General features: G+C 34.4%; 1 protein-coding gene and 1 non-coding gene across 6 annotated transcripts in view; both read right to left on the bottom strand.

Annotated features, from left to right (window-relative positions):
• The window catches only part of PRPF39 (pre-mRNA processing factor 39), a 39,400-nt gene that overhangs the window by 3,940 nt on the left and 15,205 nt on the right, over positions 1-20,255 (bottom strand). The window contains exons 1-11 of one of the 5 annotated variants that reach the window (XM_060619628.2): positions 15,636-15,746; positions 15,382-15,450; positions 15,116-15,278; positions 14,869-14,987; positions 9,774-9,941; positions 5,174-5,339; positions 4,608-4,715; positions 2,898-3,062; positions 2,457-2,583; positions 1,781-2,049; positions 791-975 (exon numbers count right to left, since the gene is read on the bottom strand). In XM_060619628.2, coding sequence (XP_060475611.1) covers positions 791-975; positions 1,781-2,049; positions 2,457-2,583; positions 2,898-3,062; positions 4,608-4,715; positions 5,174-5,339; positions 9,774-9,941; positions 14,869-14,987; positions 15,116-15,202 — 1,394 coding nt within the window. In that variant the 5' untranslated portion in view covers positions 15,203-15,278; positions 15,382-15,450; positions 15,636-15,746. Of the gene's footprint in view, positions 1-790; positions 976-1,780; positions 2,050-2,456; positions 2,584-2,897; positions 3,063-4,607; positions 4,716-5,173; positions 5,340-9,773; positions 9,942-14,868; positions 14,988-15,115; positions 15,762-16,231; positions 16,579-20,255 lie in introns of those variants that run through there. The other 4 variants (XM_060619624.3, XM_060619629.3, XM_060619630.2 and 1 more) reach the window with 4 other exon arrangements.
• Positions 1,617-1,702, bottom strand: LOC132670662 (small nucleolar RNA SNORD127). Its single transcript, XR_009606880.1, has one exon. It is a non-coding gene; the product is annotated as a small nucleolar RNA SNORD127 (small nucleolar RNA).

Genomic DNA, 20,255 nt, shown 5'->3' with positions numbered 1-20,255 from the left:
TATTTTACATTAGACAATTCATGGAAAACATTTACTATGATGTAAAGCACATATATACAACTGTATTAAAATTTAACTTCTGTTAAATGTTTTTTTAATTTTACTCAACCATCAAAAATGTATACACACATACACAAACAGAGACAAATAATCCTCATTTTATCAACAGCTGTTTCAATAGAAATCACTCTAAATTAGGGTAATTAGAGAAGGGACATGCCTTATAAGAACTGTGATAGTTCCCTACTACAATCAGTTAAGAATGGAACAGCAGCAATGCTCTAATCAATACTTCTGCTCTTCTATTTTGTAAATATAAGTTGCAAACTTGTCCTTTTCCCAAATCCCCTAGAGTACACCCCCTTCCACCACCCTCAACTTTCAGCTTTTTACAATGCATGAAATGAGGCCACTAGGCATCATCTGTGCAACCATACTGTTTCCTCCAATCAGAGATAAAATGGCATCCCTATTCTAGATTAACCACATCCACCTTTTGTGGTGTATATACTGTTTCTGTGTTTCAAGGTTCAAGCCTTGACTCATTTACTTTTTCAAAGGATTTGCTGTTTCTTGCCTTCTCATTGTTTACATTACAATGCCAAAATTTTGAAAACAATTTGAAGGAAAGACAAACCATATATCCTGTTACACATACACATTTGCAAAACTGAATTTACCCCCATATATATGAGGAAAAAGAAATATGTTAACTTCTACTAATCATTAAACTCATACAAAATTATTAATGCTCATTTATTATTCAAATAATATATAATTAAGATCTTACTTATTAACATCTGAACCAAAATCTTCAAGAAACTCCACTTTTCTCTGAGAAAATGTAATTCTCATTTTAATAGGTAATGAACCATGTATAGCTTTGTCAAAACAATTTAGGATATTTTCTTCATTTTGTTTGAGGTCACCACTATATTCCATTTCAAGTAAATTGAGGTATAACTTTGTATTCTCCTGTGTAAAAAGCAGTATCAATTAATAATATTTCTAAAATGTTTTGATTAGAACACAGATATTTAAAATGTCTTAATTTTTATGTCTAAATTTGAAAAATATTGAAAGTCATTAAAATGTAACTCAAGTTAAATATTTTCAGCATACACATAACAGGTGAAAAAACTAATTAGCATACTGATAAGTAATGACATCATCCTGGTATCTCCCCAACTATTAAAATTATTAAATGCCAATAAGTTAAGACCCTGTATCTTATCTTAGGTTTACTGTGGCTTGACCTACCATGACAAATACAAAACATTAAAAAATGGTTTCCACAGTTCCACAGACCTGTCATTAGCTTAAAATCTAAAAAGTAAGAAATTTCCTATACACTGCCTTTTGCCAACCGATATGTAAAACGAAATACTTTAAAAAAGAATCTCACTGTTACAGTTGCTAAAACGTAGACATCTGCCATGTTTTTGTTTATAAAGTACTCTCCCAGGTCCTCTACTTAAAACTATCAGTAAATTTGTTGTGAAATTTCTAAATGTGAGGGAAATACAAAGTGTCACAATGTCTGCAACACTTTTTAACCCAATAATCTTAATTTTCTCAACCTTTTAATACATAATAATTTAAACAATTGTTAAAGATGGCAACATCAGTTTAGAGGGACTGTTGTCTTCATTTAGTAATAAAATATATTACATACAGACCAAATCTTTCATCATAGTTGCCAAAATGGGAAAGAAAAAAAACAAAAACGACCATTTATTTTTTTTTTTTATGGAAGATATTCTAAAATACAAATACATACTTTGTCTCTTTCGATTGCTTCCAAAAGCACCTTTCTTGATTTTGGAAGGTTTTTTTGTATTTTGAAAAGATGTCGGGCTAGTTTGATAGCATAAAACGATGATTCATTATTTGATTTAGCATTCTTAATGGCATCCTGAAGCAAATGTTCAGCTTCTTCCATATTTCCATGCCGTCGTTCTAAACTTACTCTTCTCAATCGAACCATTGCCAATCCTAGAACACATTCTTCAAATGTTCTCAAGATATTCCTGGCTTCATTAATATTACCTAGAAATGTTAATTAAATGTTTATGCTTTGATTTAAACTTCTGAAATATCCTTTATGCCAGGTATTGGCAAATAACAGTCCACAGGCTAAATCTAGCCCTTTGCCTGGTTGTTTTTTTTAATTGAAAATAACCGTGCTCATTTGTTTATCTATGGTCTACAGATGGTTTTGGGTGGGCTACAATGGCAGGGTTGTCAGGAAAGAGACCATATGGCCTTCAAAGCCTAAAATATTCACTATCTGGCCTTTAATAGAAAAAAAGTTTACCCCCTGAAGGAAGAAAAGCAAAAACAAAAAACAAGACTGACCTCTGCTCTATACCATCCCTCAACACTCAATTCCTAGAACTTTATCTTGAAGTTAACTTAAAATCCCAAAAATATCAACTGAATTTCCTCATTCTTACCCTGCTGTTCCTCAAAAGCTGCCCAAAGCATATGCACCATGGGTTTCTTTGGGAGATGAATAGTGCAAGCTCTGCTGAAGACATGCCTCACTCCTTCAATGCTATGGTTTTCCATGTACTTGGCATACTACGTACAGAAACAGAGGAAATACTGAATAATTTACAGTTGAACAAGCTATTAAATATGTGACAGAACGATAAAATTCTATTTTTAAACCCATTCAGCACCTTTATTGAACCACTAGACTAGTTTCTGTAAGGAAGGACGAAGAGAGGCAACGAGGTTGGCATATGCAGCAGTCAAATCTGGTTGCAAGCAGACCATCTCCTAATGCAACAGATATAGTTATATGAACAACATTCAACAGAAGTACAAAAAAGGTTAGTCACTAGATCAATGTTTATAATATGTGCAAGTTTCAGAGCATATAATTTTCTTACCTTAATCCAAAACTCCTCATAGAGGGCACATGATATGACACATCTTTCAAAGAGAACCACAACTCGTTCATGAGTCCCGTTTTCTATTTCAAATTCTAAGTATTCTTTCCAGTTTTTTAGTTGTGCCTTCTCCAATGGTTTCACATGAAAATAAGGTCTTTTAATCTGTAACAAAAGTATAACAGGAAAAAAAAAGTAGGACATTGCAACGAAAGAAAACACTAGACTATAGGAACAATACAAACTATCTAAACTATGTACATAATTAATGATGGTGAACCAAGAAAATTTTCATCACCATATTTCATGATAAAAAAAACTTACAACTAAAACCCCTTAAATTTCTTAGGCTTTACAGAATGTATTCTTTATTTATTTAGTCATTTTAATGGCACTACATAATTTTTTTTATTTTCAGCAAATTTATTTCTTTATTGAGTAATTTAAAATTGAACAATTATGCTATATAACAGAAAGCAGATCAGTAGGTAACTGGGGCTAGGAGTGGGATACAGGTTACTGAATGAAATGGGGCCAAGGGAACTTTCTGGGATGACAGACTAGTTCTATGTCCTAATTGCTGTAGTGTGCCATACCATAATGTACATTATACATGCCAAAACTGAATTTACTAGCCAGTCACAAAAAACCAAATACTGTATGGTTCCACTCTCATATGAAAGGCCAGAACAGGTAAATCTATAGAAACATCAAGGAGATTAGCGGTACCTTAGGGCTAGAGCAGGCAGGTGAGGTAGTAGAGGGGTGACAGCTAAAAAGCAAGGTTTGTTTTGTTTTTTTAATGTGCATGTGCACACGAGCAGGAGAGGGGCAGAGAGAGGAAGAGAGAATCCCAAGCAGACTCCATGCTGTTAGCACAGAGCCCGATGTGGTGCTCTCTCTCACAAACCAGGAGATCATGACCTGAGCCAAAAGCAAGAGTTGGATGCTGGGGCACCTGGATGGCTCAGTTGGTTGAGCGACCAACTTCAGCTCAGGTCATGATCTCGCAGTTTGTGAGTTCGAGCCCCGCGTCGGGCTCTGTGCTGACAGCTCAGAGCCTGGAGCCTGCTTCGAATTCTGTCTTCCCCTCTCTCTGCCCTCCCCTGCTCATGCTCTGTGTGTCTCTCTCTCTCCCTCAATAATAAATAAATGTCTTAAAAAAAAAAAAAAAAAAAGTCGGATGCTTAAGCAACTCAGTGACCCAAGCGCCCCAAGGGTAAGGAATTTGTGAGGTGATGAAAATGTTCCAAAATGCACTATGGTGATTGCTGCATGTATCTGTGAATACACTAAGAACTACTGAATTATATACTTTAAATGGGTAAACTATATGGTAAGTGAATTATATCTCGATAAAGCTATTTCAAAAACAAAAATAATTAGAATCTGTGAGGGGAAAACCTTCATTTTACTACACATCTAAAATGGGTGTATTTTGTAATACGTAAAGTATGAACTCAAACTTGATTCTAAAAACAGAACTATAATAAAATGGTTCAGAGTAGACATATCTTGCAAATCAAGTAAATCTGAATTCATTCTATAAGATTCTAAAATTAATAACAGAAAACTGATAATGGTAGAGATAAGTGGGACAAATGTCTTATTACTTAAATAAACAAAATAGTAAAGACATTACTCAAAACGGAAAAATACATTATTCCTATCTTTATATTTTGAAGCCTATTACAAAACAAAAACACTTACACCTTCTTCAAATGTCCACCTTTTACTAACTTCATGCTCATTATAATTAAACATTTCTTGATGAATTTCAATGATTCTATGTCTCATGTTTTCTATTTCTGTAATTAGCTTGGGAAGAAAAAGAAAAAATTTAAATCACACAAGTTAGATAATGAAATTTTTTAATATTACTGCTTACATTTAAGTATTATTCACACCTACTTTAATCTTATAATTGTGATAAGTTTTAAGCTGTTATCAATTATGTGTAAAGTACAATTAACAATACTAAAAGTTAGTTAAAAATCTCCTTTAAAAAACCCACTTTCTCATGTGTGTATTTAAAAGGGGCTAGTAGATCACAACACAGGCAAAATGCCCCTTCTAAGCTATTTCCAGGTGTCTCATAGTAAAATAGATTCTCCACGTTAAATCTGTATTTAAACTACACCACAGCTAAAGAATTCCCACTTGCCTCAATCAGAAATTAATTTTATATGAGCTACAAGTGATACAACACATGAAGTAAAGGGATATAAAGTCTAGTTTCTCATGCATTCAAGGATTTTTTCCCTAAGTTTAGTTACCTTTGCTGGATCTGTTATGTCTTCAATTCCCGATGGTAGATCATCACCAGGAGGACCATCATCACCACTATGTCCATTTACAGAAGCTAATTCCCTTCGCAGCTGAATAAACTGTTCACCAGTTAACAGATCTCTAGGCAAGTTATTCTGTACATGTTCTTTAAATCTAAAAGAAGCCAATGAAAATAAATGCTCTATATACGAAGCGTAATTTTAGATCCCATTTTCAATTACTACTACACATTACTCTTCCAAAAAAATTCTGATTTAAAACCAAACCCTTTCCTTGTCTATGGTGAAAGCTACCACTTGATTAAATGGTCTACAGACAACTTAATTTTCTTCATGCCTTGGCAATGGAATGGAAAAAGCATGGAGAGGCATAAATCCAAATCCTAGTTCTGTCCATTATTAGTTATTTGACTTATGGGAAGTTTTCCCTTCTTTATGTCTTGGCTTTCTCATCTGTAAAATGGCACAATGCTATTTTGCAAAGTTTTCTTTCTTTCTTTCTGCAAAATTACTTTAAAATGAAATAATAGTAATCCCTATTTAAATTATAAATGATCATTTATAAATGATCAACAAACATTTGTAGCTCCTTCCCACTTCTCAGTTACTCCTGAATCTGTGTCTGTGCCAAAAACTTCAATGAAATTGCCCTAATTAAAGCCACCAAGTGCCTTTTACATGCAAAATTAAATGGACACTTGTTTCACAGTACAGCCTCTATCCTAAACGTTATCACTATCACTTAAGTCTTCACTACTTAAGCCCTTTAACCACACTTTCCTTTTAGAACCTTCTTTGCCCTTGGCTCAGAGTTACTGCGTTCTTGGTTTTCTTCCAAGTCTTTGACTGATCCTTGATCTCCTCTGAGGGTTGTCCCTTCCTATCAGTCCCTAAATGTTAGGATTGCCAAGGACTCCATCTGACATTTTGTTCTCATCTATTTTCATTTAATTCATGCCCAATCTTATTAATACAGAAATAATAAGCATCCTATGGTGACTCTAAAAACTGTAACTCAAGCCCATACTTTTCTATCCAATTGCCAAAACTCTGCACAAAGAAATAGGTTAATTTTAAGCAAAAAGTGTTTTGGAAAAAAAGTCATTTCATTTTATCCATGCACACTAGTTTATATATATGCAAATTTTAATAAAAAACACCAAGCTAAAGACCTAAAATAGCTACACTATCTAAATTTGGAAATTTTATGCAACATCTTGAACTAATTGTGTCATTTCATCCACAATCAACACCCTCAGCATTTCTAATTTTGATTAATGGTACTGCCAACCACTCAGTTTCTACATCTCTTCTATTTTGCTTTTATCATTTACATTCCACTGGGTACCAGGTCCTATTGATTTCACCTTCTAAATATGTCTTCATGTCCTCATTTTTCACCTGGATAAATATAAACTGCTCTTCCAGCCTCTAGTCTCACTATTCCCATCTCAACCCCAATATTGCTATAAAAATATTAAAAAGTAAACATGAAAAACAAAATAGTAAGCATGATCATATCCTCCCCACCCCCCGCCCCCCCAGCCCATGTCAAAATAACTTCAGTACATTTACCCTGCATTCAGGCTAAAATCCAATCTCCTTAGATAAAGTCTTTATGCTGATCCAAACCAACCTCTCCAATCAAATTATTACACATAGTTGTATATTTATCTTATGTTCCAATCTTATGGATATTTTCCCAAGTTTCTTAAAACTGATTTAGGCTACTGACACCTGAATTTTTATGGATTTTAAGGCTGTCACTCATGTATGTAAATAACATTGGAAACTAATCTAAATTTTGCATAGTCAATGGATACAGAGGCTTAACTTGGATCCGTTTCACCACTGGGAGACAAAAAATACAGACTTCCTTATTAAAAAAATTTTTTTAATGAAGAACTCAAAAGTATAGTAAGAAAATGAACAGATTTAATATTCATATAAATATTAAAATTGTTAGGATACAAATAAAAAAACTTTTAACTACTTACAGAGCACAAACTTAAAATAACTGCTATGTTATATAGGAAATTCTTTCAAATGGTGATAAAATAGGAATACTAAGCAGTAATTTTTCATCAGCCTTTTTTCTACTGAAAACTAATTTATTCAATAAAGAATGGCTGAGTATCTAATATACTGAGCCCTATTCCTAGGTATTAAGGATAAAAAGTATTAGTAAGTCTCAGAAACTGACCAATGTGCAAGAACTATATACAAGAGACATAAATTTAAAGTGGTGTTATTAGCGTTAAGACAATGTAAATAAATAGGCAGAGTGCTGGCACAAATGACAGAAATACTTTCTGTTTTGCTAAACTAGAGAAAGTTTCATATAGAAAACATTAAGCTATCTGGTTTTGAGTCATATGAGCAACCAGACAAATGGGGAAGCAGAAAAGGTATCACAGCCATAGAAGTAAAAAATACTGCCCTTTGGGAAATTATCAGTATTTAGATATTATTTCTGGAGCTTAGGAACTACGAGGGCATGGGTCTGAGAAGTTAGATCACATCAACAAAGTCCACATGCTAACAATATTTTAAATTAGATACTTTCTTAGAGATGTCATCAGTGTATATCCAGTATACAAACCTACACGACAGAAAAACTATTACAGGACTTAGAACACTTTTTAAAAAAAATATGCGCTTCCTCTTCTACACTGTCAACAAGATTGACGGCCAACACCATTCACACATAACTTGTTTGAGCCTTTATTTCTACAACTTAAATGGTATATAATCTTTTACATAGCTAGTGCTAAATAAACAACTAAGTAGGAGGAGTGTATTAGGCAAAAGAAAACATTCCCCTAGTTCTCAAAGCAGTTAGTCATGTCATAAGATTTACTTACACAAACACTACTTGTGAGTTTGCTATATACACTGATAAGGAAAATGTCAAAATATTAAAAGAACAAGAGCAGATTAAAGAGCAATATTTGTAATGCAATCCACTAATGTCTATTATAAGCATCTATACATTTTTAAAAATCTAGTGGGATATTCATTTAATAACAAAAAAAAAAGATGTGGAGGAAACTATACCAAGAACTTTGGAGCCACACTGTCTACGCTCCAAACAGCTTCCAACTAACTAACTCTGTGACATCATGCAAGTATTTTAATCTATCTGTGCCTCTACTTCCATAAAATGGGGATAATAATAGTACCTATACCTCACTGGCTTCATGTGAGGATTAAATTAACTATATGGGATTCAGAACAGCATCTCGTACATGGCAAATGGTATATGACAAGTGTTTCCTAATTTATCTTTCTTACCAACAATAAAGTTCTTATTGTCACAGACTTTGTATCTATACGATAGATCCTAGAAAAATTGGCATGTGAAAAGGCACCCTCTTGTTCTCATAAGGATTTTTAAAAACTTTGTATTCATTCATTCTTTCAAACATTCACCAAGCATTTGCATACGGGAAGTCTTGTGTTAATAATGTCTTTTAGCAAGTTTCTGCCTAGAAACCTGTGCATCTCCTATACTCCATAAAAAAACAACGACAGTATATTCAGATCTACATCATTCCTATTCCTAAACTGGATCAGCATAACTTCTGTCTTTAGCAAATTGATCCACAGTACTTTTCAGATGCTTCATTAAGTCTTCTACTTTTTCAGTAAAGAAAAATTTAGAAAATCCTTCAAAAAGTACCTAACTTACAGCCTTTAACACAATACTACTTATAAAAATTGTAACATAACTATAGAAAATATGGTAGCTAAAAAAGCAAGTATTTATCAACATAGTAAATACTTACAACACATACTTTCTTGTTCAGAAAGACTTTGAGTCCATATCAGTGGGACACTTTGAGTACATCAGAAAACAGAATGTGGAAATCGTATCACACAGAATTAGTTGTTTTAACAGTACTCATAAAAATGAAATGATACCAGTCAGGACAAATTCATAGTGGAAAATTTAAATGAAATTATTTTTGATTTTGATTTTGATATAAACAGATCTAGATTTACTACATAAATAATAGATCTTTCACAGTTTTGAACATAAGGTATTATATGAATCACAAAAATGTACCTTTAGTACATCATTAAGTTGTTTTTTTTTAACTTTTTTTTCTTAAGTAATCTCTACACCCAAAGTGGGGCTCAAACTTAAAACCCTGAGACTGAGTCATATGCTCCACTGACTAAGCCAACCAAGGCATCCTAAGTAAATCATTAAGTTCTAAATAAGCATCTTTATGTGCCATGTACACTGTTAATTTAGTACCACAAAAAATAATTAAAATTTGATTCTATTTTCTCATTCTTCACCACTCTGAAATATCTTAGGAGTCCCATTATTCTTCATCTATAAAAGGGGTATAGAGAAACTTCTGTTTAAATATGGTTAAAATTCCTAAACATTTCATAAGGTATGTGGAAAAATATCAAAATTCAAAAGTGTGTAAATTGTGATTATCAAGCAAGAAACTTTATTCCTGTTTGTATCTGAAAGAATCTTACATGACATTTCAAGAGAATTACAATCCTCAATATTAAGAATTACCTGATTAATCATAATATATCTTAATGATAGGACTTTTCCACCCACCTCTGAAAATGATGACTGTACAGCTGTGTTGGAATACCAAGAATGCGATCATATATAGCTGTAACTTCTCTCAGGTTTCCCTGTTCATTTTCCCAGTTTATATACATTTCCCATAGTCTGTCAGATCGGAAATCTGTTCCTGCAGCTAAAACAGCATGCTCGAAAGTTCTGAAAAATTAAATTACTTCTAAGTTATCTTTCCAAGATAAAATCACTTTTAAAATATTATTTCTACACCCTGCAATATATACAGATATCAAATTCTTAAGTTGTACGCCTAAAACTATTATGTCAATTATACCTCAATTTCAAAAAATTTTTAAAAATTAAAACATTATTTCTAAATTTCAGAAGATTATGCTAAATTCAAAATTACATTCAACTGCTTCTCATATAAGCAGGGAGCAAAAAGCAGAAGGAATAACAAAAGTATACAATAACTAATTATTAAAAAAGAGTAAGGAAACAAAAAGGGAATATATGTATGTTTATAGAATTTTATCTTATACAGAATTATAATGCAAAACATACACACTGCAAACATATAGAGTGTCAATGCAGACACTTAAATATTTGTTAAACTTGAAATGTTGAATAGATACATTTAGGGCAGAAGACAGAAACTAATTTTATCTCAATTTAAGGAATAATTTTCTGGAAAAATAACTCCAAGAAGGGACCCAGCTGCCTTGTAACGGAATGAGAAGTAGACATATATTTTAAAACTTTCAAAAGTCTCTCCTGCTACATCTCCAGCTAACTAAAAAATAACTAAAAAACAAACAAAAAAAACACATGTATTTTTAAACTACCTAACTCATTTCAAAGAGATTTTTGTAAGCAATTTTAATCACTGGATTTGACATCCCGATGGGATAAAACTTTTAGATACACATTTTCAAAATAAGTATCTTATAATCAACAGGGGTTTTTAACAGTATAAAAGTACCCTGCCTAGATTAACCTACAACTTTAATACAATCCCAATCAAAGCTCTAACAAATTTTGAGTGGGTCAGGTAAAACAAATTCTAACACTGAGCTAACATACAAAAAGGGCAATGCAGTGGCATTTTCCTGAAAGACATCAAAAGAAATTAGGAAGCTATAGTAATTAAAAGTATGGCACTAGCCAGGTAACATAAAAATGGATCACAAAATAGTTTCAAGAAAACAAAATAGATCAATGTACATGTGAAAGATTAGTATATGATAAAGAAGTTATTTTAAACCAACATAGAAAAGCCTGACAAAATAAAAGGTTAATTTGTGTCTTAAAAAAGATAACAAATTTAAATGCTAGATGAATAAATGGTAACAAAAAACTATTAAGAAATTAGAAGAAAACACCAGATTTATATATTCTTGACAAGATAGGCACAAAACTCAGACACCAACAAAAGATTAAAGACTGAGCCACATTAAGAAAAAAATGATAAAAAGACACGATAAAGAAACATCCTAAACAAACTTTAAAGAATGTGTTATGTGCTAAAACTGGAGGGAATATATTAAGATAGGTAATAAAGGATTGAGTGTGTATGTGTGTGCGTGCACATGTGTATGTTTATATCTAACCTTTTTAAGACAGTAAAACACATGTTACTGCCCCTGCAGAATCCCAAAATGATTCAGGAAATTAACACATCAGACACTAAGAAAAGTTGGGGAGTTGGGAGAGGAAGTATGATAAGAAGGTAATGAACTAAAGACAGGATGTTACAAGATTTGTTTAATGAATGGTAAGAAACCTTAAACCCTCTTCTTTTCTGCCCAGCTATGGGATTTCAGGAGCTAGGTATACATTCTCCAGGCAGATCAGATGATCCTTAAATGAGAAACCACCTGACACAGGAGTATGATATAAGAATACCAACACTGGGATTCCCCCAACAAAAACCTGAGTGGCCACTTGATCACGCTACTGTGAAGCTTGCCAGGCCAACTAATAGCCCACAAATAAGACCCACAGAGCTTACATTCCATTTATTAAAATCACACCTTTCACATGAACACAAATCCAGGTATCAGACAAGTCAAGAGACAAAAACAAGTAAACAGAAACACTTTAGAGGAAACAGTGCTGGGAGTAGAGGAAAACATCAACATTTCTTAATACCTTTTAAAAAATAATAAAAATACATTAACCCACATAACAAGAATAGGAGACTATAAGAACAGGAACAATGAGGGACACGTGGGTGGCTCAGTCAGTTAAGCAACCGACTCTTGATTTTGGTTCAGGTCATGATCTCATGCCTCATGGGATTGAGCCCCACACTGTCAGCATGGGGCCTGCTTGAGATTCTCTCTCCTTCTCTCTCTGTACCTCCTCTGCTCGCATACACATGCTGTCTCACAAAAATAAACTTAAAAAAAAAAACGGAACAACGAACAAGAAAGATTCTTGGACGTTAAAAAACTGATGGCAGAGGGGCGCCTGGGTGGCGCAGTCGGTTAAGCGTCCGACTTCAGCCAGGTCACGATCTCGCGGTCCGTGAGTTCGAGCCCCGCGTCAGGCTCTGGGCTGATGGCTCGGAGCCTGGAGCCTGTTTCCGATTCTGTGTCTCCCTCTCTCTCTGCCCCTCCCCCGTTCATGCTCTGTCTCTCTCTGTCCCAAAAATAAATAAAAAACGTTGGGAAGAAATTTAAAAAAAAAAAAAAAAAAAACTGATGGCAGATATTAAAAATCCAATACAAGGGTCACAGAAATACCTCAAAAGTCAAACAATATCTGACATGAAAAAAAGTAAAAGATAAGAAAATTAAATGACTAAAACAAGATCCAATGTCCAACAACTAAAACAGAGAAAAACATAGAAAGGAAATTAGCAACACAAAAATAAATACAATACTAATTATTTTGTTTTATTTTAATTTTATTAAGTACACTCTACACCCAACATGTAGCTTAAACTCACAACCCCAAGACCGAGAGCTGCATGTTCTATGGACTAAGCCAGCCAGGTACCCTAATAATAACATTTCTCAGAACAGAAAGACATGAGCACCCTAGATTGAAAAGACCCACTAAGTAAAACACAATGAATTAGAAAAAGAAAACCCACACCAAAGCATATCATTAGAAAACTGTATTTTGGGGGCGCCTGGGTGGCTCAGTTGGTTAAGCATCTGACTCTTGACTTCAGCTCAGGTTATGACCTCACAGCTCATGAGATCAAGCCCATGTCTGTGTTAGTAGCACAGAGCCTGCTTGGGATTATCTCTCTTCCTCTCACTCTGCCCCTCCCCTGCTCACACTCTCTCAAAATAAGTAAATAAACAAAGATCTACTCTTTAAACAAAAAAACAAACAAAACTGCATTTTTATCAAAGATAAATCATTTTATAAGCTTCCATGAGGAAAAACAAGTCATATAAAGGGAATCCAGAAGAGCATTATCATACTTCTGAATAACAACACCAGAAGCAATATGAGAATGGAGAGATGCCTTCAAAGCCCTAAGGAAAAATTACTTCCAACTCGAAGTTCTATACCCCATTGGACCATCAACTAAGTGTTTCAGGCATACAAAATCTTAATTTTTTTTTCATCCCAAGCATCCTTTATCAAGAAGTTACACTCCTCTAAAGGCACACATCAATCAAGAAAAAGTAGCATCTAATAAACTCTCAAAAATAGAGCCTGAAACCCAGGAAAGAAGTAAAGACATATGCTAGAATTAGGAGAAGAAGGAAATTCCAAAATAACTGCTGTACGATAGATAGAAACAGAGACTAATCCAGACTACAGAAAAGAAGGTTCCAAGAAGAATACCCCGCCAAGAGGAAGGGTAAAAAATGGAATTTCTATATTTCTGAGTATAACTTTAACAGTTTTCAGATTAAGTAGAATAACACTAGATATATACACTTTTTTAGCTTCAAAAAATGACTTAACAAAGCATTCGTACATCGTGGAAAGTCTGTATTAGTACTGACTACTGAAATTAGCTGTTGGGAGGGAGTGGGAAATTTTAAATGTTCAAAGAAAAACTAAGCAAATGGGAAAAAAGAGGGAGATGTAAGAAAGGGTAATTAACTCCAAGAAAAATAGAAGGCTTTGAAACCTATCCATTGTGGAAAATAAGTAAAGGGAAAACAGAGTATACATTAGCTAAAGTTCTCCTCTACCATCACAGAATCTTAAGAACTGAAGAGACAGAAAAGAGCAGTAAAGAATTGCTATTATAAACATGTGGGAAAATGTCAGAAAAAACAGCTAAAATAGTTCAACAGGGGTTTAACACTTAAGCAGTTTAACACTGACTTTTTAAACTATATGCACATACTTTGATAAAAAAAGAAAACACATTTTAAAATGCCTATAATCAGTAAGAAAAAGACAATCCAAAAGTAAAATGAGCAAATGATATGAACAGGCAATGAGTAAATGGCTTATACGAGTATATGAAAAAAACAACAAACTAGGATGAACAATCTAGAGATACACAAACTAAAATAACGAGCTACCACTGGAAGTGGCATGGACAGCTTTGGGAAATAAGACTACTCATGTATACTGTGGGAATTTAAAAATGATACCACTTTTGAAATAACACTTGATAAAACTTAGCCCTGGATTCTCTTTGACAGAAATTCCATTTCTAGCATGCTCTACATAAATAATGACTTTGTACAGACATGTTTACTACAGCACTGATTATTTCCTATGAATAAGGATTTGGTCAAATAAAAGATAGTACCTTTGACACTACAAAATACTTATGCAATGGTTAAAAATATACAGTAGGGAGAGATTCCAAAGCATTCTGTTATATTTTTTAAAAAATCATGTATGTACAAAATGCACACATGTATGTACATCTATGTATGTATTAAAGAACACACAATTCATAAACCACAAAAGAAATGGGATTGGGGACATAAGGAACAGAGGTGTCAAATGAAGGAGGATATTTTTATTTGCAATTTTTATATTCATGCATTAAGTTTATTACATGTATCATTTTTTTAAATAGTGAAAAAGAAATACATGTTAAACATTCAGTTTACCATGCATAAGTAGTTCTATTATCAACATCAGAATACTTATTCCTACTTTGAATACATTTGAATATCAATGTTTCCCATACCCTCTTATTGTGCTGTTTGTCTCAAGATCACCAGGGTCCAATGTTTCTTTTAAGAAGTTTATATAATGTATCCATAGGTCAACACTAAGAGGTATTGCCTGAAGCCCCCGCCGATACACCTAAGAAGAAAACAACAAACTGTACTTCAAATATTTAATTATTTCTTAACAGAGAGGCAACACTGTGTTATCCGGTGAACCTTAGAAATACTAATTACTGGAATTTTGTTTAAATAATCTACCATTACCATTTGGGTGGAGGTTGGATAGAACATGGCAATGTTCTGATCCCCACGTGCAGAGTCTTGATCTTCAAAGCGCAGCAGTCCCTGCATTCTGACCGGGTTGTGTGGGCAGGCTTTGGGTTACAGACCATAGGGCACAGACCCATTAGAGCATCAATGACAGCGTCTGACCAAAAATGCAATAAGACGTAGCAAATGTGACTAGCAAACCAACTATATTGTTTGGAAAATGAGAAATAAATGTAAGTGAGAGAAAAGCCCTGCCCTACTTGTTAAGCTGCAGTGTAATACAGAGGCTTGCACTGCAAAGCTTGACAAACTGTAGAGGTTTAACGCACCTGCCAACAAAGAGAGAAAATATTAGCTACAAATGCCACAAGAGTGACAAATGCAAATAAAATACCCTATAAAATTGTTTGACCATAAATCGTAGGTACTGCCAGCCAAAAAAAAAAGTCTTTGTTTTGTTATTATTTGGCTTACAGTACCTAATGGAGACAATTTTATTCAGTAATGTACGCACCTCATCTGATTGTTTAATGTTGTCATGCCGCTTTTCAAGGTCTGCATACTTTTTCCAGTAACCATAGCAATATGGATAGTGTATGAAAAATTTGTCAAACGCTTTCCTGGCAGCCATCAAGTGATTCTGATGAAAATAAAACAAGGTGTTTAAAAACCTTGGAGGTTTCTGTCAGAAAATATTTGTTATTTCTTCCAAATGTAATATCTCAAAATAAATGACAGGTTTAAAAACCACACACACAACATCTCTTTTTCCTGCATATACAATCTTAATCCTTTGAAACAAAAGGACATAATTCTGTTGAATAGCAAGGTATTCAAAGGTAACCTTTTAATTCAGTGATTCTACACATGCATGCATGCACACACACACCAATTTTTACAAATGTCAGACTTTGAGTCTATTAATATTGTCTTTCCATAACATACAAATGCTATGAAAGTTATCCTTTGAAGCCAAAATGTACATATCCAATGTTATTCAACTTAATCTGAAAATTATAAAAGATGCAACTTTAATTACAAAACAATAAAGCCTCATCAGGTATTACTTGATTAACCTGTCCCTCTAGTCCCATTTAAATAGTTACTAACCTCCTGTTCTACATACTGAAGCAAATATACCCAGCCTGTAAAATCCTGAGGATTGTTTTCTACAGTTTTCCAGAATTTTTCATATTCAGGAGGGAAATTTGCTTCCGTTTCTGTCACTGGAAGGTCCACAACATTTGTTATTTCATTTTCTTCTGTAGATGTATTCACATTAGGAGATCCATCAGGGGACTGTTCCATTTCCGTAACATTCATAATCTCAGTACTGAAATCAGCAGACTGTTCTACCACTACCTCTGAACTGTTGCCTGTGCTGCCATTAGTAGAATTTCTGTACTCTTCCATGTGAGAATTTTGCATAGTTGCTTATTTTGTCTTCAGTTAATGATCTGTGGAAACACAAAGAGGAACATCTTCTAAATGTTTATTTGTCATCATCGAAATCACCTTTTAAAAGCCGCAGTTACTAAAGCAATAGTAATTTAGTTACTAAAGCAATATAGTAATTTCATTCTGATCTCTCCTGTAAGTTATTATTAGCAAGTTTATTAGTTTCTGTATTTAAATTTTTTTAAGTTTATTTATTTATTTTGAGAGAGACAGAGCCAGCACAAGTGGAGGAAGGGCAGAAAGAGAGAGGAAGAGAGAATCTCAAGCAGGCTCCCAGCTGCCGGCACAGAGTCCAATGTGGGGCTTGAAACCGTGAGATCATGACCTGAGCTGAAAGAAAGAGTCAGACGCTTAAATGAGTGACCCAGGTGCCCTATTAGCTTCTGTACATATAAAAAAATAAAAAATTAAATAAAAAATTAATGTTTATCTATTTTTGAGAGAGAATGCAAGTAGGTGAGGGGCAGAGAGAGAGGGAAACACAGGATCTGAAGCAGGCTCCAGGCTAGTTTCTATATTATAAATGAATTTCTATAACATCTAAATTTCCCCAAAATTTGCTATTTTATTGCTGGGTGCTTGAGTAAAAGTGAAGTAAAGATGGATTTAATTCATTCTTCAATAATTGAGTGTTATGCCTGCTCCCTCAAAATAATCATATCTAGAATTCAATGTTTCCTAGCTAGCTAAAAATAAAAAACCCAATGTCTAAATTTATCTTGCTATTAATCCTGGGAAACCAAAATATCTTTAATATTTGTTCTGTAGGATAAAAATAAAATTAACAGGGGCGCCTGGGTGGCTCAGTCGGTTAAGCGTCCAACTTCAGCTCAGGTCACGATCTCACGGTCCGTGGGTTCGAGCCCCGCGTCGGGCTCTGGGCTGATGGCTCAGAGCCTGGAGCCTGCTTCTGATTCTGTGTCTCCTTCTCTCTCTGCCCCTCCCCTGTTCATGCTCTGTCTCTCTCTGTCTCAAAAATAAATAAACGTTAAAAAAAAAAATTTAAAAAAAAAATAAAATTAACAAAACATATTCTGGTCTTGGATATAAATGTTTCAGAGAGAGGTTCATTACTTAGCTGAGGATAAAGTTTTAGAAAGGAGAAAGAAAACACACATACTTATAAATTTAAAACTGCTAGCAACTAGGTTTAACTTTTTTAATTTATTTTGAGAGAGAGAAAGCACGCACACGAGCATGCATAAGGGCAGGGGAGGAGCACAGTGAGAGGCAGAAAGAGAGAATCTCAAGCAGACTTCATGCTGTCAGAGCAAAGCCCGACACAAGGCTCAATCCCACAAACTATGAGATCATAACTTGAGCTGAAACCAAGAATCAGATGCTTAACCAGCTGAGCTACCCAGGTACCCTTAGGTTTGATTTTATTACAGAAGATACAAAATAAGATTTAAAAAAATTAAAGTGATTTTTTTAATGAATAAAGTTATTAAAAATACATTTATGAAAGTTTGACAATCTGGATAGCAACTGCATAAAGTCTTTTAAATTAAATCATCTCAGGGGTGCCTGGGTGTCTCAGTTAAGCATCCAACTTTTGATTTCGGCTCAGGTCATGATCTCATGTTTTGTGATATCCAGCCCTGCATGGGTTCCATGCTGAGAAATGGAGCCTGTTTGGGATTCTCTCTCCCCCATCTGTCTGTACCTCCCGTGCTCATGCTCTACCCCCCATAAATAAACATTTTTGAAATATAATAAATTAATCATCTCATTAAGAGCACAAAATAGTAAGAGATTATTCTTTTATCCTATAAAATTTTTTTTTTTTTTTTTTAAATGCTTATTTATTTCTGAGACAGAGAGAGACAGAGCATGAACGGGGGAGGGTCAGAGAGAGGGAGACACAGAATCTGAAGCAGGCTCCAGGCTCTGAGCTGTCAGCACAGAGCCCGACGCGGGGCACGAACCCACGGACCGGGAGATCATGACCTGAGCCGAAGTCGGACGCTTAACCGACTGAGCCACCCAGGTGCCCCTCCTATAAAATTTTTTTAATGTTTATTTTGAGAGAAAGAGAAGGAGAGAGCTTACATGCACAAGCGAGTTGGGAAGGGGCGCAGAGAGAATCCCAAAGCAGGCTCCAAACTCTGCGCCGAGCCTGACGCAGGGGTATCTCATGACCTGAGCCAGTATCAAAAGTCAGCCCATAACCAACTGAGCGACCCAGGCACCCCTATCCTATAAAATATTAACACAATAGATTTTAACAGCTGGCTTCATCCCTTTCACTAACAGTTAAAATAGAAACTGAATCATTAAATCATAAAATGTGTCTTATTTATTAAAGTGAGGGATTATTCTCAAAACTAAACAGACCATAAAACTGATTTACTCTTAAAATATGCTCAGAATACACAATTACTTAATATAGTACAATATAATTAAAAAGATGACTAAGACTCTAAGTAATTCAAAAAAAGAAATGAAAGTGACCAATAAACATGAAAGCATCATATCTTTACTAATAAGGATGTAAATTAAAATGAGATATTAACTTGGCAACAATTAGAAAGATATCTCTTGGGTGGACAGTCAAGTAAAATGTACCAAATGGAAATTGTGTGTATTTCATGTTATAGAAATAATCACACAAAAACATTTATTTGTTCAAAAGCATTCATTACAACACTGTATAACAGCAACCAGAGAAGGAAGTACTAACAGAATTGCTTTAGTAAATGGCATATTTATACAAAATAATAATTAAAAAGGAAATACATACATTTGTATTGATATAGAAAGATGTTCATTATGTATATACTGTATACATGAAAACACAGAGACACACAGGTATTTATACCAAATAAAATGAAACACAATAAAAATATTTGATATTAATACCTGTTCTCCCTATATAACTGGGCTGATGATTACTTCTTTTGGCTTATCTGCAATAATTTGGCTCAAGCAAAGGAAAAAAGGAGGCGTTTTGTTTCGTTCTAAGAAAAGCCAGCTATGCATGCCAATGGCTGCCTGGCTGCCTTTTTTTTTAATGTCTACTTTAAAAAGCTGGGTTTCCCGGGGGTGCCTGGGTAGCTCAGTCGGTCGGTTAAGGTACAACTTCGGCTCAGGTCATGATCTCAGGGTTTGTAGAATTCAAGCCCCGCACTGGGCTCTCTGCCGTCAGCACAGAGCCCACTTAGGATCCTCTATCTCTCTGTCTGCTCCTCCCGAGTTCATGTGCACACATACATACACACTCTCTCTCTCTCAAAAATAAATAAACATTTAAAATGAAACCTTAAAAAAAACAACTGAGTTTCCTTACAGTCTATACAGAAATTCTCAAATGCAGTTCCACGCAATAGTCACCTAGTAGGCCATTTTTTTAAAATACAGATTCCTTGGTCCCAACTCCAATGATTCTGAGATGCAGACTCAGCCCCAGAAAGTTGTACTTCTACCAAGTTCTCTAAGTAACTCAGAAGAACAGAAACTTACTCATGGGTAAACTCTGAACAATGGAACCACTGGATCAAAGAATATGTGTATATTAAATCTGAGAAGATGCTGACATTTCACCTCTAGAAAAATTGCATTAGCCATGTGGCAAGACACTGTTAGTTGCCTAATCCAATATCCCCTCTCACCATCTTCCTAATAAAACACTGTTCTTGGTCAAAGTAGCAATATACCTAATCCCATATAAGGAAGG

The sequence above is a fragment of the Panthera onca genome, chromosome B3 (assembly GCF_046562875.1).
Source record: "Panthera onca isolate mPanOnc1 chromosome B3, mPanOnc1 haplotype 2, whole genome shotgun sequence".
NCBI lineage: Eukaryota > Metazoa > Chordata > Mammalia > Carnivora > Felidae > Panthera > Panthera onca.
The sequence above is the reverse complement of the archived record's forward strand: the minus strand, read 5'-3'. Positions and strand labels throughout refer to the sequence as shown.